The sequence below is a fragment of the Sinocyclocheilus grahami genome, unplaced genomic scaffold, assembly GCF_001515645.1.
Source record: "Sinocyclocheilus grahami isolate Dianchi unplaced genomic scaffold, SAMN03320097.WGS_v1.1 scaffold464.1, whole genome shotgun sequence".
In the NCBI taxonomy this organism is placed as follows: domain Eukaryota; kingdom Metazoa; phylum Chordata; class Actinopteri; order Cypriniformes; family Cyprinidae; genus Sinocyclocheilus; species Sinocyclocheilus grahami.
In genome coordinates this window covers 1,528,298-1,550,706 of record NW_015505643.1, presented here as the reverse complement: position 1 = coordinate 1,550,706, position 22,409 = coordinate 1,528,298, and the positions used below count along the sequence as shown (strand labels likewise).

General features: G+C 37.4%; 3 protein-coding genes across 4 annotated transcripts in view; 1 reads left to right on the top strand and 2 right to left on the bottom strand.

Moving 5' to 3' along the window:
• Nucleotides 1-1,911, bottom strand: part of LOC107553107 (calmodulin-like protein 4) — a 2,575-nt gene extending 664 nt beyond the window's left edge. The window contains exons 1-4 of the mRNA XM_016235232.1: nucleotides 1,358-1,911; nucleotides 897-927; nucleotides 601-741; nucleotides 155-343 (exon numbers count right to left, since the gene is read on the bottom strand). Coding sequence (XP_016090718.1) covers nucleotides 155-343; nucleotides 601-741; nucleotides 897-927; nucleotides 1,358-1,360 — 364 coding nt within the window. The 5' untranslated portion in view covers nucleotides 1,361-1,911. The remainder of the gene's footprint in view (nucleotides 1-154; nucleotides 344-600; nucleotides 742-896; nucleotides 928-1,357) is intronic.
• Nucleotides 1,912-2,131: 220 nt separating this feature from the next.
• On the bottom strand, nucleotides 2,132-5,438 carry LOC107553103 (ceroid-lipofuscinosis neuronal protein 6 homolog). 2 transcript variants are annotated; one of them, XM_016235227.1, is made up of 7 exons: nucleotides 5,094-5,438; nucleotides 4,700-4,820; nucleotides 4,508-4,606; nucleotides 3,018-3,206; nucleotides 2,857-2,912; nucleotides 2,650-2,769; nucleotides 2,132-2,437 (listed from the first exon to the last, which is right to left on the bottom strand). In XM_016235227.1, exons 1-7 carry the CDS (start codon nucleotides 5,138-5,140, stop codon nucleotides 2,170-2,172), a joined length of 900 nt encoding a protein of 299 aa, XP_016090713.1. In that variant the 5' UTR covers nucleotides 5,141-5,438; the 3' UTR covers nucleotides 2,132-2,169. The 2 variants fall into 2 exon arrangements, with proteins under 2 accessions (XP_016090713.1, XP_016090714.1); XM_016235228.1 differs by having other exon boundaries at nucleotides 4,700-4,817.
• Nucleotides 5,439-6,951: 1,513 nt separating this feature from the next.
• Nucleotides 6,952-22,311, top strand: LOC107553099 (oxysterols receptor LXR-alpha-like). Its single transcript, XM_016235221.1, has 11 exons — nucleotides 6,952-7,041; nucleotides 12,542-12,686; nucleotides 15,016-15,098; nucleotides 16,062-16,238; nucleotides 16,530-16,796; nucleotides 17,437-17,639; nucleotides 17,933-18,112; nucleotides 18,347-18,446; nucleotides 18,759-18,872; nucleotides 19,406-19,500; nucleotides 20,459-22,311. Exons 3-11 carry the CDS (start codon nucleotides 15,056-15,058, stop codon nucleotides 20,603-20,605), a joined length of 1,326 nt encoding a protein of 441 aa, XP_016090707.1. The 5' UTR covers nucleotides 6,952-7,041; nucleotides 12,542-12,686; nucleotides 15,016-15,055; the 3' UTR covers nucleotides 20,606-22,311.
• The last annotated feature ends 98 nt before the right edge of the window (nucleotides 22,312-22,409 follow it).

The window sequence follows — 22,409 nt, the reverse complement described above, 5'->3', positions numbered from 1 at the left end:
CTGATCCTAATAGTTAATAAAAAAAAAAAAAAAAAAATATATATATATATATATATATATATATATATATATAAACCCCCACTTTTGCCAATTTGATTAGCTCTGATGAATACACCAGCGTAAACCCAGAAGCTAAATCACAGATGATTTATACCTTCTTTATCCGTGAGCTTTTCTCCCAAGCCTGTGAGTTTGGCCCGTAGCTCAGAAGCCAGAATGTAGCCCTTCTTATGTTTGTCTGTCATGCGCATAGCCTCTAGAATTTCAGTCTTAGGATCTTCCTGTTGCATCTGTCTGTGCATCATGGTTAGAAATGTAGAAAAATCCAACTCCCCTGTCTTAGCTGTGGTGAGGATACAATAAATGATGTATGAACTACTAACATTAAAGAAAGCAAAGAATTCAAATTCAGGATTAACTACCAAGCATTTTTTTTCAGATTATGCCTGATACCAATTCCTGAACATACTCAGCATAATGAGACCACTAGTCCAATTGTATATCGCTGTTAGCCACAGGTGACACTAGGAAGCTATGGAAGAGCAGACAAGGAAGACATATTCCCAATTCAATGTAATGTGTTAATCATGAGATTGTTACCTATTTTGTGGATTTGCAGATGTCTGTCCACTTCATTATATGTGGGACTTGTACCCAGACAGCGCATGACCGTAATAAGGTCTTTGGCTTCAATCTTCCCCTTTCGCTTCTTGTCATAAAGTGAGAAACATTCTTTGAACTCTGCATGAGAACAAGGAAACTACAGTATAAACCAATGCCACAAATATTCTTAATGTTCTGTACATTTCATTTTTTTAAAAGAACAATTTTGTTTATTTTATTATATTCATAGATCGCAAAGGACAAACACATTACTTCTGTGTAATACAGCTCACCATCAATCTGAGTTTGTGATAAGAATTTTGCCTGAAAAGAGAATTTTATAAAACAGCATAGATGAAAATTGTACCATGAATCACTGAAAAATGAAATTTAGAGGAGAAAAATGCATTTATGATTTAACGCCATGTCAGTAGCAATGGCTATATTCATGGCAAAAACAGTTCAACTGCATCATTCAAACAATTCAATGAACATCCTTTCAATATGTTTACAATAATTTTACAATTTTGTCTTAAAAATTCAACATGCAAAAAAAAAAAAAATATATATATATATATAAGCTAAAATGACAGTAACAACAAAAACAACAATAACAATTAGTCTTTAAACTTACTATATGACAAAAATTCTAAAATAATTTCAGGAGAAACCTTTTAAAAAATGTCCAATGATGTATTTTCTGAATAAAAACATTGTCTAGTTTTAGAAGAGAAAAAGAATATATCAAACTCACCATGTCTACACACGTTTTGGGTGTTCAGGGAAATAGTCACTCCCTCTGGATTACCTGTAGGAACTAAAGTCCACTGCAGTGCTGACGTAAATGATAGCCTGGTTGTCATAGGAACATTGATATAGGATTCCACCTATCACATTGTACTGTCCACTGCAGTAGGTGCAGCTCATGATCACACTTAATGACTCACAACATATATAGGGAGTACAAACTTTATTCAGAAAAAACAAGGACATAAAAGCAACATTTTTACTGTAAGCCACAATAAATAAATGACTTTATTATTCAGTACACCAAAATTACAAACATGGCATTGTATAGTTTGCCTTGTGAAGATTCAAACTTAAAACCAACTCCTTAAAGGGGATAGTTCCCCCAAAAATGAAAATTCTATCATCATTTACTCACACTCAACTTAAACCTGTTTACGTTTCTTTCTTCTGTTGAACACAAAAGAAGACACTTTGAGAATATTGGTAAGCAAACGTTTTTTCCCCCCCTTTCCCTATACTGTGGAAGTCAATGGCTACCGTCAACTGTTTGGTTACCAACATTCTTCAAATGATCTTCTTTTGTGGTCAACAAGAAATTCATACAGGTTTGGAATAAATTGAGGGTGAGTAAATGACAGATTTTTCATTTTTGGGTGAGCAATCCCTTTAAGTAACACTGGAACTTAAATCCATTAAACTTGGTGAAAGCATTTTATATATACATACATACATATATACTGTATATATATATATATATATATATATATATTACTGGAGAAATGTAAATGAAATTTAGTTCTGATTTTCTATTAGTATTTAACTGTCTTTGATGTGTAAGGTATAGAAGGACCAAGGCTCTGGAACATAGATGATACCGGGATACTTTTTGCGCAAAACTTTATCATTCCACAGATATGCGACCCAGACCAGAACTAATCCCAGGGTAATGATGAAGTTATAGAAGAGGAAACGGCCATTGCTGTCTAACACGAAGCCCATCCGTCTCTGGCGCATCACCGTGGCAATCATGGCAAAAAAGGTGAAGACATACAGGACAAAGATCTGCCCCTCAGTAATCAGATACCTGAAGAAATAAACCACATTAATGTTTGGACAACATGAACGTTTAATATCTAAAGCCTAATGTATTGTTGGCAAATTTTTTCATTAAATATTCTGTTTTACTTGTAAACACATTACAAAAATAAAATGGCTTGAGCATGTTGTTTCACAGTGACTTGAAATTCTACATCTAAAAAAAGGCTTGCAATTGACTTGAATGAATAATTCACTTACCAATAGTACACTGCACTGGGGCCAAGTAGCAGCCAGCCTGAGTAAGGCATCTTCTCATCTTTAACTTGTGTAAAGCAGCCAGTGAAATACAAGAAGAGGATGAGGAAGAAAGGGACATACCTATAATGATAACAGAATGGTGAGGGGGTAAACTTGTAAATTATAGCACAATTACAGATGAAATATGAGTATGGAAAGTACACTTACCACATGAAATGCCCTAAGTGTTCATCATAGTAATACAGAAGCTCAAAGGAATCAATCTGGAAACCACATAAAGGATTTGTTACTATTATCATAAAAAAAAATTTAAAAAAATTTCAAAAAGAGCACATAAATTGGTTGATCTGTACATTTAACTACTGTACCAGTGAGGCAGGCTTCAGATCTTTGATAATGGGGTTTTCTCTGACAGAAAGGTGAAGCTGGTATCCACTGAGGATGAGACGATGGTTAATAGAGTCTCCTACCAGGTGTATGCTAGCTCCCATGACAAAGGTGATGATGCAGAGGTAAACAGCAGAGCGAGGAAGGGCTGTGGGACTCCGCTCAATCAGCTACAAAATGTTAAAGACATGTTTAGATCAAAGCAATGGACTATTGCAATGCTCTTCTAGACTTCGATTATGTCCGATCAAAACTCTATAATGATTTGGTAACGCAGCAGCACAACATGTCTTCAACAAGCCCAAAGGGGCCAAGTCACAACTCTCTTTATCTCCCAGCACTGGTTACCGGTTGAGGCTCACATCAAGTTCAAGACATTAATGCTTGCACACAGAACAGCTACGGGCTCTGCACCCTTCTAAATCCACTCGCTCCTTCTACATCCCCTCTAGAAGCCTAAAGTTGGTAAGTCAGCGACCCTTTGTGGTAGCATCATGGAGAAACAAACAAAAAAAAATCACTTTCCAGAACATTTTCATTCACTGTTCCTTGCTGGTGGAATGATTACCCCACCATCATCCGGAATGCGGAGCCCAAAAGTTCACCCAAAAATGAAAATTACCCCATGATTTACTCTCAAGCCATCCTATGTGTATATGACTTTCTCCTTTCAGACGAATCCAATTGGAGGTATATAAAAAAATGTCCTGGCTCTGCCAAGCTTTATAATGGCAGTGAATGGAGGTCAAGATTTTGAAGCCACAAAAATTGTCTCCATCCATCATAAGAAGTGCACGGCTCCGGGGGGTTAATAAAGGCCTTCTGAAGCGAAGCGATGTGTTTGTGTAAGAAAAATATACATAAACACTTTATAAACCGTAATATCTAGCTTGCATTACCTGTCGTACGCGCGTTCACGAAAGAGTGGCGTTCCAGCGGATGATGTAGGTGTAACAGTGTAAGTACGGTTTATAAAGTTTTAAATATGGATATTTTTCTAACACAAATGCATCGCTTCAGACTTTATTAACCCATATACACCTAGGATGGCTTGAGGGTGAGTAAATCATGGGGTAATTTTCATTTTTGTGTGAACTGTCCCTTTAACTGCATCCTACTTAAAAAAAAAAAAATTATAAAAGATCTATGCTTTCACTTTCCCTCCCTGTTCTAGCTTGTACTGAAACTTTATGTTATGAGCATTACTTGTGTTTATTTGCCTTTTGTTGAATCACTTGTTGTATTCCTCATTTATAAGTCACTTTGGATAAATTAATCTTCTGCTAAATTAATAAATGTCTACTTTTGTATCTCAAACAAAAGCACACTCAAATAAATAAATAAATATATATAGGCTAACGGTTAGAGAAAAGGAGCATCCTATAAGAACTGCACATTAAGGTCCACTGTGTGTGTGTGTGTGTGAATATATCCTTTTGTTAATATTTCAAGTGTATAAGAAAGTGTGTACCTTCAGTAATAAGAACGGTGTGATGACATTATATGCCATGTGAAAATAATCTCCAACACTGGGTTTATTTAGAGGAAACCATTCCAGGGGCATTATGATCTAAATTAAAAATATAAAAAAAAATTGTTAATGGTATCAAAGAAGAAAAAAATACATTAATGCATAAATATCACAGCTTGGTTCAACTTGTACCATAGCAATTGGCCTCCCAAAGTCCAATATCCAGTTCTGCACAGTGAAACAGAGCCAGAGGTCTGTGTGAAACTGCGACTGTGCTGCAGCTGTAGAAACCGTTTTCTCACTCCCAGCCCTGCTTTAAAACAAAGTACAGCATGTTCATTATAAATTCTAGCATTAATTAAAAAAAAAGCCATGCTTTTCAGCTGCCAGATGAATAAAAAATTTCTCAGTACAGTAAATAACCGGACAACCCTGTGGTTTGTTCAGGTAACACTGCACCATCAAATGGTGATATTAGATAACATTGCAGCATTAAAAGATGAAAGGCTACCCTGTAACATTAGGCTGTAGATCACGTCGGTGATAATAACACACAATTCTCGCAGAGCTCCAAAAATGACCAAACCTCAAAAATGCCGGTGTCAAAGCTGCAGACGGTGGTCTTCTCCGCATGATTAATGGATTAGCTCTTATAGTAATTTCAGGACTACTTTGTATTGATCAACACTGCTATACGTTTGTAGCCAAGCATTCAGTCAGACAGTCAGTCAGTCACATGCCAGATCCTACACCGAAGCTGTAAAAGTTTAAATGCATAATACGTTTCGTATACATCTTCATATACGACTTATATTGACGATTTACATCTACTTCGGTTCCAGTTCACTGCATACACGGAGTCAAACAATTTCTTAAGACGTTATTATTGTTTGTTTGAATCACGTGACCGGTTCAGACCGGGTTTTCTTCAGTGATGGCTGCAGCACTTAGGACTCTACTGCCATCTGACGGACTTCAATAATACTTCTTCTTGGTTTTATGGCGAGTTGCAATCTTTGGGCATATCGCCACCTACTGTGCTATTATGCAATCAGGATTTTCTTGTATTATATTAGTTGTTCTGTCTCAACTCTGAAGCCATCGAGAGTCCAGGTATCGGTTGGCGCTGCGTGTTCAGCTCCTCCGTCCTCCACACTGAACCCCATTCAGTCAGTCAGTCAGTCACATGCCAGATCCTACACCGAAGCTGTAAAAGTTTAAATGCATAATACTTCTTTTCTTCTTCTTCTTTTGTTTTTTAATGGCGGTTGGCAAACAGCTTTCGGGTGCATTACCGCCACCCACTGATCTGGAGTGTGGACTCAGGATTTGACGATTTACATCTACTTCGGTTCCAGTTCACTGCATACACGGAGTCAAACAATTTCTTAAGACGTTATTATTGTTTGTTTGAATCACGTGACCGGTTCAGACCGGGTTTTCTTCAGTGATGGCTGCAGCACTTAGGACTCTACTGCCATCTGACGGACTTCAATAATACTTCTTCTTGGTTTTATGGCGAGTTGCAATCTTTGGGCATATCGCCACCTACTGTGCTATTATGCAATCAGGATTTTCTTGTATTATATTAGTTGTTCTGTCTCAACTCTGAAGCCATCGAGAGTCCAGGTATCGGTTGGCGCTGCGTGTTCAGCTCCTCCGTCCTCCACACTGAACCCCTCCAGTCATCCCCTTATCTGGGTCTTTGGACCCATCAGTGTATATTTGTGTACTTCCCTTCAATAATACTGTCCATCGAGTCTGTAAAATAGCCTACTCCTTGTATAAATTCGGGAAAGCGTGCGATTTTACTATTTCTGCAATAAATTTGTATCTTTATACGGCAGAACTAGTGCTATTCCGAGAGCAGCCCTCGACAATGACAGTACACATTTCACTCATTTTTATTTGCTTCTTTCCCATGTATGTGTGGGCAATGGGCATTTATATTCATACTGTATATAGCCTATGGACATGCCTTTTATATGACATAAGACTGTCTGTTTGCAAACTATCTATATGTTCAATAAACAGCATTAGCTAAAACGATAATACTTCTAATAATGATGCCAGTACCACCACTAAAGATACAAAATATTGAGCGAATATGTGATTGAATAGATCGGCAAGTTACAGCATCTAATAAAAATATGCAATTTCCCTTACATTCCCATACAATCAAACGAGTATATATCGCCATTTACCGGTTACCGGTTTAGACATGTCAGGTAAATTACATCTTGTTTACAGTGTTATTTTTGACTGAATATTTAAAATAATCTTAATTTAACCACCATTATTTATAGAAAATGAGTTGTTAGACATATTTATAGCGATTATGGCGTCAAATATATCAGTCAAAGGTGTGTCATTAAGGCACTTTTATTTTGAAGGCAGAAGACAATAACAGTCCTGTGATTGTATGTAGCCATCTTCTCTCTCTCCACGGCCTACCTAGGCGTTCCTCTCTTCACATCGCCAGTGGAAAGTTCACCGTGCTGGATTAAAGATCTTGTCGTCTTCAGCAAAGCGAGGTATCACTAGAAAATGAGCGTTATTTTCATTTGATCAGGTCATCTAATGAGAGCGTTTCAGGAGTGTTCACGCAGTGCCGGGGTCCGTTTAATGAGGTATACATATGTTAGCTCATATCCCTGTCATGATGGGAGACATGTCTGTCAGTGCTAGGTGCTTAGTATAATACAACGCTTGTAGACACTCCGGATCAAACGGAAGTTGTCTAACTCACTTAACGTAAAGCTGTCAGATTTATTCTCTCAGTGTTTAGATGGTAATTGCAGGGGTTGTTTTTGTTTATTTTGTTACACCCGTGTTGTTTTAAGGAGCACAGGCTAGCAGGGTGTTTTGGCTAACTGAACACCACTAACACTGCTTTTCAGTACAGTTTTATGAGTTGTACTCTGCCTTGGTGATCATGTCGCGAGTTTATTTGAGGCTAATCCTAAGAGTTACAGTATTTTGGGTTGAGGTGCAGAGTCAGACTAAAGCCGGCTAATTTAATCCGAATCCTTCACAGAAATGCGTGTGAAAGAATAGTTACAGAGTTATAGTGAGCTGTTTTATACAACTGTTCTGGTGACCTAACACATCTGCTGGTAGTTATTAGGATGACAGCAGTGTCACTGTTTTTAATAGATCCGTTTTTATTCGAGAATCGAAACGTAGTTGCGTGGCTCCTGCCTGCAGCGACGAGCAGAAGAGCAGAAGAGCAGAAGAGCGTCGGTGTTTCCAGCAGCGCTCCGAGTATGGAATGCCAAACCTGTCAAAATTAGAAATAAATAAATATACAAAGAAATGTAAAAAAGCAAAAAGAAATAAATATAGGAAGAAAAGAAAAAAAAAACATATTTATTTATTCTTTTATTGCCTTGTGTTTTTATTTTTTTCCCACATTTATTTATTTTTTCTTTTAATTATTTATACGTTTATGTATTTCCACACTTACATATTTATTTATTTCTACATTTCCTTATCTGTAGGGTAATGAGAAGAGCATGCTTTACCTCAGGAATAGTAATCCAGACAGAGTAGGCGAGTTGTAAGCTTTGAGGCCACAGTGACACCTTGTGGTGCCCAAACCAAATAGAAGAAGTGTAGCCTACATGACGGGCCTGTTGATAGTGGGATGAATGACTTGGATTGGCAATATGGACAAAATCTGATATCATGGGTTAAGTCATTTAATATCTCCTAACTGTATGTATACTACGGAGACCATAAAGGAACATGTTGGTGGGAAAAATACGGGGTGGGAGGAAAAAATATTTAAAAAATGTTTTGCTTTCTCTCGCAAAACTTTTGCATTCCCCTGAGAAACTTTGTGTTAGCTCGCAAAACTTTTGTGTTTTCTCGCAAAACCAGTTGAGTTCGAACAAACACGTCCTGTTTACTTTACAGCTTGCAGTGGTTCATACAGCTCTGTACATTCACAATGCAGGGTTCAAAGAGTTTTATTTTGAACTTGGACTCAAGTATAAAGAAATACAGTCAGTGCTTTGTCCCAAAAACTTGCTTTGAACTTTCTAAAATGCTTAATATACTAAAACGGTTACATTGGAGGACCAAATTCAGTACACCTTATTAATAAAGCTTACTATTTATAGACAATCAGAATAGGTCAGAATATGACACGCTTAGCTTAACGTTGCTTAATAACCCTATAAGAAGACAGTGATATAAAAAGCCCACAGTTTATGCATAATTTATAAAAAAAAAAAGTATACTATGTACAGGCAAGCAAAGCACTAATCCATTAAGCCATGTTAAGATTTTTCTTTATAATGTGTTTTCTACGGGGAAGAAAACACGTTCTTTATACTTCAGTCCAAGTGAGAACGCAAGTTTTGTGAGCGAACGCAAAGTTTCTCGGGGGAATGCAAAAGTTTTTCTAGAGAATGCAAAAGATTTGAAAGATATTTTTTCCTCCCATCCAGTATTTTTCCCACCAACATGTCTCTTTAGGGTCTCCGTAGTATACATACAGTTAGGAGATATTAAATGACTTAACCCATGATATCAGATTTTGACCATATTGCCAATATAAGTCATTCATCCCACTATCAACAGGCCCGTCATGTAGGCTACACTTCTATTTGGTTTGGGCACCACAAGGTGTCACTGTGGCCTCAAAGCTTACAACTCGTCTACTCTGTCTCGATTACTATTCCTGAGGTAAAACACGCCCTCCTCATTACCCTACAGATAAAGAAATGTATAAATAAATAAATGTGAAATGTATAAATAGATAAATGTGGAAATAAATAAATATCGAAAGAAATGCGTGAATAAATACGTAAATGTGGGAATAGATAAATGTATAAATAAATAAAATAAATGGAAAAATATAAAAATAAACAAATAAGGAAATAAAAGTATAAATATCTTTTTGTACTTTTCATTGTATATTATATGTTGTTTTGTTTATTTTTGCTTTTTTACATTTCTTTGTATATTTATTTATTTCTAATTTTGTCAGGTTTGGCATTCCATATCTGAGCGGGTTTCTGTCTCTCTCTGAGCAGAGAGCGGGAAATGGAAAACACGGAGTGGTGCCGTGGAGAAGGATTGCAGAACGAGGGGAATTTCAGTCGCTTTGCTACATATGCTATTCTAGGCTGGGTTTCAGCCTGTACGTTGGTTGGTGAAACTAATCATCTTGATGATTGATATTTCATTGTTGTATGTAAATAAAAACAGTATATGAAATTTGCCAGAACTATGACATATGCCAGACTTCTCCAATCATCTAGTCCGCTTGAACCCACCCCTGCAGGCTTGCAGGTGTTTTTTCAGGTATAGGTCTCTGTAGGACAGTAATGGGAGTTTCTAGACCAGTGGGTGAGGCCATAACAGATGGGCATTTTCGATCGTGTTACCTGATTTGCTAGTAGTGCTCACTGCAGAGCTGAATGATATCCAGCTCCTCCTCTCTGAGATCTCATTATGATCTCAGGATTTATGTTTAGAGATAGGGTTAGGGTGTAGTTGGGCCATCTAGCACCACACATTACGTTCAGCGAGGGGGAGCTGGACATCAAGCTCCACCCATTGGCTCTGCAGTGAGCAGCCTTTTGATTTGCTCACATCTCAGTGACAGTTGTGTTTAGAGAAGGGGTCAAGTAAGGGGTATCATTTTCATTGCATGATTTATTAACACCCACCAGTTTGAAAACACCCACAAATTTAGAAACGCCCTCTTTTGTTCTGCAGACAGCTCATACTCCCATTTTTGAGTGCAGCAGTTGCATCTCAAAATCCAACCGTTAGATAGTCAATTCTCCACCATACGTTTTTTTTTTTTCAATAATCCGTTACACTCAGATGTATATCACAATACAGATGAAAAGATCTGCTGCTACTTCCATTTCATCGCAACTATCAGCACATCTATGATTACATACAACCTAATGTACCGTACCCTACGTTTAGCATGCCATGCTGTAAAAAGCACATTTAGCAGCAATGAGTGCTTTTTCAGCTATGCTGACACATTATTTATTCAAGACCTGTTTTGTGAGGAATACAATTACTTTAATATAGGAGTTTATGTGCAGTCATTGCCATCTGTATGTTTGTGAAAAAGCAGTTTTTAGCTCTGTTATTTGTGTCTGGCAACTGCAAGTTGTTTGTTTACAGTCATGGAGAAAGTTATGCCTTCAACAAAATACCACAAGTGTGACACCCTGTTCATTTATAGTTCATGCATAATTTACCTCTCACCCACCATTTTATACCGTGCATGAAATGGTGGGTGAGTTTTGTAGCCATTTTCTATAAAATACCTCTTTTTTTAGTTTGGTGATAGACATAGTCTGTTTCAATGTGGAAACCAGCCCATGCATCATCTCTATATGTTGCTTTGCTTTTTTTTTTGTACCTATCAAACACAAAAGTAGTTCCATGTAGAGGGTATAAGCCAACAGTACTTTTAGACTAAATCGGATGTTGCCGCCTTGCATTATGAATCTGCGTCCTATGTATAGTAAGGATTTCTTCCTCTTAATTCTCATGACAAATTTAGAGGAACCTTGTACAAAATTGGAAAACACCACTTCCTAAAAACAAGCTGAATCTTAACTTTAACCTGTTTCTGGGCTTGAAACTTTCAGGCAGCACTTTGCGATAAACACATTGCAAATTAACATAAGAGCAAATTAAATATTTCTTCAAAAATTAAGTAGTCTGAATGATGGCCTATTATTCTTGTTTCAGTTGATCATTGTCTCTATCCAGCTATCATATCTGCCAGCAGATGAGCTGACTCTTGATCTGGCAGATGTAGAGCACACTGGTTTACAGGACAAAGGTTACAGCCCACTGATAACTGCAGAACATTGGACACTGAAAAAACCTTCCATTGGTTTACTTCGAGTCATGTTCAATGTGATTTTAATAAGTGTTTAATTCAAATAAGATCTATACAATTCATTGAACCCTTTAACAAAGGGGAATTGAGACAATGACAGGACTCTTTCTCTTTTTTACAACTGAGCCATTGTCATTTCTTACAGCTCAGCTGCTATAATGTCGGCTGATTACCTTCCATTGGTTTACTTCGAGTCATGTTCAATGTGATTTTAATAAGTGTTTAATTCAAATAAGATCTATACAATTCATTGAACCCTTTAACAAAGGGGAATTGAGACAATGACAGGACTCTTTCTCCTTTTTACAACTGAACCATTGTCATTTCTTACAGCTCAGCTGCTATAATGTCGGCTGATTATCATGCAATTTATGAACGAAATCGGTTTCTTTAGAATCTTGCAAAGTGTATTTTACTTTCCAGTTTGTATATTAGAAATGGTTGTTTATTGTCGTAAGAGTTTCTGACTTTTTATGAATTTATAGTTGCAGTTTCAATTTTATTTGTACAGCTGGTGACATAACCTGGACTTTGGTCTGTTTCTGGCAAAGCTGTAACATTTGGATGAAGCATGTCAAGGTTGTCTCCTGCTCGACATAAAGCACAAACGTTTTATGGCGTCTAGTGGCAGGACTCCCATTAATGCTGATTTTTAATTCAGTAAATGCATAAATAATTTCCACAGTTTGCAGAATGTAATCATTTGATTGGTGAATAGTTTCTATAAGTGCCTCCTCCTATATTTATTGTTCAAAGTGCTTCCACTGAGATGGTTTTTGTGCATCTGTTCAATGACTCCATATCTTTTTAAATTCCAAGATGTGTGAAAGATGTGCTTTGGGAGACACGCTTACAAGAGAGAAATGTTTGAGCTCAGGCCTCTGTGGGGATTTCACAGCCATGTGAACGACCTCTAGTAACCTCTCATGTGCCCTCTTGCTCTCTTTTTTTCTCCCTCCTTTTTCCTTCTCTCCCTCTCTTACTCACTCACCTACCATCTCTTCTGTCATTCTTTCCAGTTGCTTGTTTTTCTCTCACTTGCTTTCTTGTTTTTGTAAAATCCTTCGGAACGCATTGGAGCATTGGAGTTGTACAACCTTCAAACAGAAGTCAGACTCTTGTTTTTCCTCTCTTTGTTTTGCTGTCAGTCAGAAAGCTGCAACACAGGGGAGTCTGTTATAGGAGAGAAGTTTCCTCTGATGGCATCCAGACTACTGGACAGGATAAAAATTATGTGCTGCTATTGACACAGAGAACAACATGGACAGACAATAACAAATCGTCAAGCTAGGGGTAAGTGGAGCTCTCACACGCAATAACGTGTTCTGCTGCTTCAGCTCCCATATGCACACACCATATCAGGGATGTCCAATCCTGCTCCTAGAGGGCCAACATCCTGCAGAGTTTAGGTCCAGCCAGCTTCAAAACACTTGCCTGGAAGTTTCTAGTAAGTCTAAAGACCTTGATTAGCTCAGGTTCAGGTGTGTTTAATTAGGGTTGAAGCTAAACTCTGCAGGTCAGTGGCCCTCCAGGAAAAGATCTGGACACCCCTGTTCTATATAAAACAATACATATTAGGTGTTTTTATTGTATGCAGTTTACCTTAATGCTCAAATCCACGTTCTGTGTTCATAGATGCTAATCTTTAGTGGCATGCTTATCTTTCAGTTGTTAGAGTGTGTAAACCTGCTGTGTTTTTTAACTGATCTTATTGATATATCAGCATAAAGATGTCCAGATTATGGTTGGGCCAATATACGATGCCATCTTCCATCGCCGATGGCTGACAGACATCACGATGTTGAGCTGGCATCGTGATCCCCCCCATACCCCCCGCAATCCGCCGCATCTCAATTCCGTGTTCGGAAGGGAAATGAAGTGTACTACACTACAGAAGCCCTAAAGGGAATAAATAGCCTACAAGATGGGATGATAAAAAAAATATTTCAATATTTTCTCACAATTATATCGTTGGGTAATTATACTGTATATAAATTGTGGGCATCGGGGAGCCGCTACTAATATGCAGGGCATTGAAACTGCTTTCGAATGTGCGCTTTCATTTTATATTCACTTTCACTTTCGAGATTCGTGGAGCGGCCTTACCTACCACACATTTTACAAGATTAGATATTTGTCAGTGGTGCTCAGTATCTGCAAATCATTCGCCATTGTACTATCAGTCATCTCTCCTTACTCTGTGTATGTGGTAAGTGAACTTTCATGTACTGTAATGTAATGGTTAAACGCTAGCAAGCGGCTAACCATGTCCCTTTAGTGGCTCCATAGAGCGCGTTATTTGTTTTCCGTGCCTTTCTGCAAACGGATTCACGCTTCGGGCATCCCCCCCCCAATCAAGAAGTCACTGTAGACATCGCCCGATGCCAATTTGGTAGACATTGCCCCAGATATTGAAATTCACCAATAATATAAATCTATATTACTTTTACTACTTTTTAAAGAAAGAAAAGAAACATAAAATAAAACAAACTAAACTAAATAGTTAGCATGCTCCAACTGAAGTTATGTATTATGTGAATTTCTTTACATGTTCATCAATATAATTTATTTTAGGAGGAGTTGGAGTGCATTTGGCCTGTCAGTTAAGGACATTGTTATTAAAAGAAGTTCCCCTTAGAAGTCTTGTTTTTTTATTTTTTATTTTAGTAGCATTTTGATTTTGTGAGTCATGGTTATTTTGCTTATAGCTGATAAGGTCATATTGTAGAATTGAATCAGCATGTTTTTCTGCATTTTTAAGGCATGGTCACATTTACCCTTGCGTGGTTTCCCAGGCCAAGTAGGCAGGATCTGTGGTTGTGGACTGCCCACACAGAGGTCACTGACAGACCAAGTTACTTGCTGTTTGGCCAGAGCTGTGATTTTATATGTCAAAGTTAAAAAAACTTTGATGTGAAATTTGTCTACCATTGGAAGTCCATCAGGGAAATTACATTACATTAATAAATTATTTTGTCATGGCAGGGTTAATGTGATTGAACCTTTATCCAAAATATCCTTTCCCAAATCAGATGTCCCTCTCTGTTAGAACAGTTTCCTAAAACTCTCAAAGAAACATCCATGAGTGACCAGTCTTGACCAATAAAATTTTTTTTTTTTTGCACTTTCAATTCCTATTCCTATAAGTAGGTAGTTCATACAGCATGCTTAGTTGACACAAACTTACATTCACTTTGATGAATATTTCTCAATTGTATTTAGTTTTTTTGCTGTGCACAGTTTAGCTTAAGAAAAAATCCCATGATGTGAAAGGGTGACTGTGTAGTTTTTGTGAGCTTTCCATACAGAAGTGTGACTACTTAAGGAACTGTACTGGCAGTCATCAGTGAAGATCAGCATTGCGTGCATTCAGTGAGACCGTGAGAGTGGCAGACCACTGCTGCCCATATTACGTGTGCTGACTTTGTACATGACCGGTGTGTCGTTGCTTTTTGAACACGCCGTGCTGCTTGCCGTTCTACTTTGTAGGTGGTTTTGATTCAATATTAAATTTTATATTCAAAGATACTGTCAGTTTGAGGCAGTTTTGATGACTTAACATTATAAACAGAATCAGGCAGTCTTTCAAGGCTTCAGCTTTTGCTTTTATCATGCTCTGCAGGTGCAGTCTTGGTTCGTTATGACAAGTGGCTGTGTGGAAGATGTCCACCGTTTCTACGACTGATATCACTGATGTTGGTCATGGTAAGACTCTCATTTTTCTTTTACTAGAATGTGAAAGTGTTCACATACAGAGGGTGGATAAAAATCAGAAGTTGCCAGAACATATTTGACCACTTTAGTCACACCTATAAATATTTGAATGTCAATGCCTGTGGCTTTTCTTTCTAAGAAAAATAACACACGCTTTACTTTACAACATATTTCATGAAAGGTTTTGTGAACTTGAGGAACTGACTTCATGCATCCACTAGAATCACCTTGACAACAGTAATTTAAAAGTAATTGCAATATTCAGTCAGAAAAGTGATGTTTTATGGCATAAACAACAAAATATCAAACCTGCTAGACATTGTGTTAATGTTGCTTAAAGGGGCTGTTCTGTCATCATTTTCTCACCCTTATGTTGTTCCAAACCTCAATGACTTTTTAATTCAGTGGAAACTAAAATAAGATATTTTGAGAAATTTCTCAGTGATTTCTTTTTTTTTTTTTTGAGTGATTAAAATACCATTTGTGTAAAGGTATGTTGCTATGTAGAGGTGTGGATAAAAACATATAAACCATTTTTAGGGTGTTTTGATGTTTGTAAATAACCAATTAACCAATTGATACATAAAAATATGGGTCATATGTGTTATATTTATGCATGTTGTTGTTGTTGGTTGTGTGATATGTAATAATCATCCATTAGAACCAGAAATCTAGCAAAATGTCTTAGGTTTTCAGCATATTTCCAACTATTTGGTACCTTGTTTCAATGACTAATACAAAGGGCTCCCTGTATAATAATATATACATGCAAAACACAGCATGTGACATGACCAAAATTCATGTGTCTGCATGTGTATGCAATGCTATATTAAAAAGTATCTACAAAAAAAATCTAGTCATTCTTACTAATTGACTAGTTGATTGTTTTGAACGCCTATTTAATCAACCGACCCAGCCTTAATAGAACTGTGTGTTGTTGGTATGTGTGTACAGGGGACTCTCTGTGCTGTGCCAGTGAAGAGGGCCCTTCAGCAGCGACAGCAGAAGTGAAACAGGAGAATCTCAGTCAGACGGCCTCATACGGCACCTCACACAATGACCTGAACGTCACGCTGCTCATGGAGCCCAGCGACATCAAGATGTACCCCACAGAGGACACACCTGTACCAGGTGAGATTGAACAAATGCAGGATACTTCTGGACTCATAGATAATATACTTCACATTGCTTGTAGTGTAAAAGGATTCAGATAATGTTGAGTTGAACTTTAGCTATTGCATAAGGTGTGACACGGGACTTTTAGACTGTCCGTTTGAGTATGTGAATATGTGTGGGTGATCTGGCTTAACTGGTTAAGTAAACACAAAAGCACTCATTCATGAGTTAGGTTGTGTGGTGTTATTTCATGATTTATTTGTGAATGAGGTCATGAGTGTTTCTGTCTTGTGTATGTTTGTGCAGAGGGTCAGCCAGTCAAGAGAAAGAAAGGCCCTGCTCCCAAGATGCTGGGGAATGAGGTGTGTAGTGTATGTGGAGACAAAGCATCTGGCTTTCATTACAACGTGCTCAGCTGTGAGGGTTGTAAAGGTTTCTTCAGGCGCAGCGTCATCAAAGGAGCTCAATACACCTGCAAGAATTCGGGCCGCTGTGAGATGGACATGTACATGCGCCGCAAGTGTCAGCAGTGCCGTCTGCGCAAGTGCAGGGAGGCCGGCATGCTGGAGCAATGTGAGTGACACTCTTTGAACATCAACACTAGGCTGTTTTTGAAAGACGTTTCTTATGCTCACCAAGGCTGCTTTTATTTGATCAGAAATACCATGAACAGTAACATTGTAAAATACAATAACTGTTTTCTATTTAATACATTTTTAAAATGTAGTTTATTCCAGTGAGGGCAAAGCTGAATTTCCAGAAGCCTCCAGTCTTCAGTGTCACATGATCTCTCAGAAATCATTCTAATATGCTGATTTGGTGCTCAGTAAAAAATCGAATTATTGTCAATGTTGAAAACAGTTAGGCTGCTTAATATGTTTGTAGAAACCATTATACTTGTTTTTTTTTTCGGGATTCTTTCATGAATGGAAAGTTCAAAAGAACAGCATTTATGTGAAATAGAACATTTTGTGACTTTAATGCATCCTTGCCGAATCAAAATATTAATTTTATATAAAAAAAAAACACACATTTGGAACAGCAGTGTGCCTTTCTTTTTCACCTATGTGTGGCTATTTCATTAAACATGAATGTCATAAGCAGTCCATACAGATGCCGTCAATCATTTATCTTATCTGTTATGATATATTCATATGACATTATGATCATGTAGTGCTTGTTTTGCTTATCGTTATCTCTCTGTCTATTATAGGTGTGCTGTCAGAAGAGCAGATCCGACTGAAAAAGATGAAAAAACAGGAAGAGGGGACGGCACGTACCTCTGCAGTGGCAACACCCGGCCCTGCCCCTGAGATGCCCCCTCTGGCTCCTGAACAGCAGGAGATGATTGAAAAACTGGTGGCCATGCAGAAACAGTGCAACAAAAGCTCTTTTCTTGAACGGCCCAAAGTCACTGTAAGTGCATTTAAGTGAGCTTTAAAAGTTTCATTTCAAGCGGACAAAAATAGTCATTTGTTGTTTTAAAATGGAATAGTCTTGACTGAAATCGTACTAGTCTGGTTTTTGTGAAGGCGGACTAACAGGCCAGTTAATACGATTGTAGCTCAGCTTTGTAAAGCATTTAATACATGTTTATTCAACTACGGTTGCCCTTTGCGTTTGCTCAGAAAGACATGTATTTAATCCTTCAAATATCCAATTATGCATTGTGCCATATAGATCGAATCTTTTCATCTGTTGTTTTTCAGCCATGGCCACAGAGTCAGGACCCACTTAACCGAGAGGTTCGACAGCAGCGATTTGCTCATTTCACTGAGCTGGCCATCATGTCTGTGCAGGAGATTGTAGACTTTGCTAAACAGCTGCCTGGCTTCCTGGAGCTCACCCGAGAGGACCAGATCGCCCTGCTGAAGACCTCGACTATAGAGGTTAGACTTGACTGACCTTTAACACACATTGTTTTCGGTCATGTTCTGTTGCTGTTTTTTGTGCGCGCGGATGGAGCACTGTCCTTTGGCAGACTTGTTTCTGCTGTTATTTTGAAACACTTAATTAAGGAGTGCTTAAGAAAAACTGCCACCTGGTGACAGATGTTGTGAAAAACCAAGCACAGCCTGTACCGCTTGTTTAACGTACCTGCTAAACTTTCTTTTCTCCCATAGATCATGCTGCTAGAGACTTCCAGGCGTTATAATCCAGCGATAGAGAGCATCACCTTCCTCAAAGACTTCAGTTACAATAAAGAAGATTTTGCCAAAGCAGGTACTGTATGAAATTTTTAAATGGATGCTTGTTTTAAACTTGCCTAATGTTTACAATAATGAAGAATATTATTTGTTACAGCTAGGGCTTACAGGTATGTCAAATTTGCATCATCATTCTTATTTTAAGAAAATAACTACTTTGTAAAATGTATTCTTATCATTAATAAAAAAAATTGAAATATCTTTATTTTGGTAATATAGTCCACCCCATAGTTCAAGCCTTATGAATATTTTGTGTGGGTTTTATTTGAGACCTGTTTTTGTTGTTCATGTCCTAAAATGATCTCTGTCCTCTCTGGCTCGTCCGCAGGGCTGCAGTTTGAGTTCATCAACCCCATCTTTGAGTTTTCAAAAGGCATGAATGACCTCCACCTGGATGAGGCAGAGTACGCTTTGCTCATCGCTATCAACATTTTCTCAGCAGGTCAGTTTGACACAAGCACCAATTTTATATTGTCTGGCTTCTGGTGAGTCTTATCAGGCATTTATTTGGCCCTATTCCTGTTTAGAAATATCAGTATGTCCCATTTTCAGGGGTGAAGAAATAAAAAAGCAGCAAAATAATTGAGTATAATGAGTTTTATAACAACACAAAACCTCCTGCTATAGAAGAGTATTTGTATTCAGCTTGCTATTATGGATTTCTAATAATTAAGCCTTGTTTGAGTGTCATAAAGGGTTTAATATGTTATGTTATGTTTTGAAAGGGGAAGCCATTTTTAATATCCCATTAGATTTAGTAGTCATTTTAAATCTCTAATTTGAGATTGGCATCTGGTGTGCTGCTGCTTTATTTTGAGAGATTTTTAATGATCCATCCTTCAGTAATTCCCAAGGCACTTTCTCACAAAACAAATTAAATGCAGCATCATTCTTATTGATTTGTGTCAATCACTCTTGCTATTCTTGTCTTGTGTGTGTGTGTGTGTGTGTGTGTGTGTGTGTGGTGGGGGTCAGACCGACCGAACGTGCAGGATCACGAGTTAGTGGAAAGACTACAGCAGCCATATGTGGACGCTCTCCACTCTTACATCAGAATAAAACGACCCAATGTGAGTATGATTTACCTTAGAGGGCAAAAATAACACTTAAAGAAGAAAAATAAGTGCTAAAAGAATATTAGTGTTTTGTTATAGTGTTTGTTCATTTGTAAATCATACAATACCATTCAAAAGTTTGTGGTCAGTAAGATTTTAAATGTTTTGAAATAGGTCTCTTATGGTCACCAAGACTACGTTTATTTGATTAAAAATACAGTAAAACAATAATATTGTGAAAAACTTTTTTGTGTTTTAATATATTTAAAAAAAAAATTATTCCTGTGATGGCAAACTTAATTTTCAGTGTCACATGATCCTTGAAAAATCATTCTAATATGCTGATTTGGTGCTCAAGAAACATTTCTTATCATCATCATCATCATCAATGTTGAAAACCAATTTTTCAAATTTTTTTTTTAATAAATACAATTTATTTTACATTCAAAAAGAAATCTTTTGTAACAGTATAAATATTTATATAACATAATACATGTTATAAAAAAAACTTACCCCAAATGTTTGAATGGTAGTCTATGTAAGATTATAGTAAATATATTAGTATTTTGTCTTACAATAAAGGCAGTATGTATTTAGCCTGTTGTGTCATTTTGCATCCAGTTGGTGGCACTGATGATTCTACCTTTGCACCAATAACATATAATAACGATTGACTATAACCAGTTTTATTGTAGTAGTATTTATATACTATTATAACATTTATAAATATTTTAAATTAGCTTTTATTTTTATATTTTCTGTTTAATTTTAGTTTTACTGATTTTGTCATGTGCTTGTCACTTCTATTTCTTTTTAATCTCAGTTTTTCATCTATTTATATTTCATTTTATTTCAGTTAACAAAACATGATTTTAGTAGTTTTCGTTAACAATAAAAACACCGTATAACTGATGAGATTTTGCTATTTCTTTTTTATTCCCAATCATCTACTGCTCATTAATCCCCACCAAAGGATCATCTGATGTTTCCCCGGATGCTGATGAAGCTGGTCAGCCTACGCACACTGAGCAGCGTCCACTCAGAGCAAGTCTTTGCTCTGCGCCTCCAAGACAAGAAACTCCCACCTCTGCTTTCTGAAATTTGGGATGTCCACGAGTGAGCCAGCGCTCCACCTCCAGGACAGAATGAGCCAGTGTCAGGAAAACATGGGTGGGCAGGGGTCCTCTACAGACAGAACACAGGGTTCATGATGTCCTTAAGGGCTGAAATGTCTCCCATTGTCACAAGAAGCCTGGTTTTTTTATTCTCTTCCATGACTTCTATATTTTAGACCCAGTGGTCAGTGAGCTGCTTCATTTGAATGTGCTATTGATAGACTGTATGGCCAGAAGTAGCTCAGGGACTGTTCAGAACAGGTGATGGTTATTTGACCATGATCATTTGGGCTTGGGCATCTGGATGGGTTTGGATTCAGAGACTGACTTGCTGGAGTGAGCAGCCACAAACGGAGTGGTCATGATTTTTTTAGTTGTTGTTTTTGTTTATACCTAATGTTTCCAGTACCAAAAGCTTTGAGCAGGTTTTGGCAATGGTTTCTACTTTCTAATTAACAGAAGAGGTTGTCATGAAGGTTCTTCATTACAGAAATGTAGTTTATTTACAGTGTTTTTGTGATTCCACTCTGACTGATTGATTTGAATTTTTTTTTTTTACATGGATAGATCATGCACAGCAATGAGTAACAAACACAGTCTTCTGTTAGTGCAAACTCATTCGCTCAGTTTTATAACATGATGTTTGACATGCATTTAGTCTCCAATTAATGTTAAACCGCAATCTTCTGTTAACATCCAAAGGTTTTTATGGACAAAATCAATCAGTGCTTTACCAGTACAAGCCATTCAGAGCCTGTGTTACACTGATCCAGCATATCACAAGGTACACAAGGAATTCTGTTTTCTGCTGGTTGGAATATTCAGAAGAACTGACAAACCGAATGGCCTGATTTTGAGGTCGAACGTATTGCAGATGTATTCTGCACACCAACCCAATGTTTTGGAGTGGTTAAAAGGGCTTACCAGTGTAGCATATGGTTGGCAGGGATCGGTAAGACTCACTGGAGCCATTAAACCGAATCAGTGTGCTGCTCAACTCACAGCGACTACTGAGATACATAGACAGATAGATAACCTTCAAGTGTGAAGCCTTCTGAAAACTTAATGTAGACCATGATTATTCTTTTTCCATTACATTATCATGTTTAGTTACTGCAATCTTCAACCTAATATGCTGTAGTTTCTCTTTGTTTGACTCGTCAGTTCTACTTGGACGGCTGATGTTGTTTGGCAGTTCATTCTTGAAAACTTAATATACATGCACAACCTAGTTCTCAGTTTGATGCCTATCTCGATCAATGTGTCATTTTTGTCCCTGAATGCAACACAAATCACAAATGAGCAGTATAGTACTATATATCTTCCAAAATCAGTGGTTGAAATTGTCAAAGAAAAGTCATAATTTTTCTAGTATCATTGTTCTATTTAGTTCTATATACACCCATTCTTCAATGAGGATAGTTTTGTCAACTTTTATTTACACATGCTAAATCATTTCATTTAAATTGTAATTTTCCTTTTTGTGTGATTTTGAAATGATCTAGCAGGCTGTTTTAACAGTTTTGTTGTACCTCACTTGTGCATTATGATGATATTCAGATAGTCTGAAAGCACAACTTAGAATAAAACCTGTCCCATCTACATCAAGAGTGATCGGCGATGTATGCGAAACAACCTTATTTTGGTATTAAACTGAACTGTATCACAGCAGTAGCTCTGAAAAAAGGGACTAGGCAAACGAGAGCTGCTTATGCTCCGTAGCAATGCAAATACCCAGTGTGACCTTGTACAATTCAGGTTTTACTGATCTTAAAAACCACTTTTATGAAAAACATGGGTTGTGGTGAA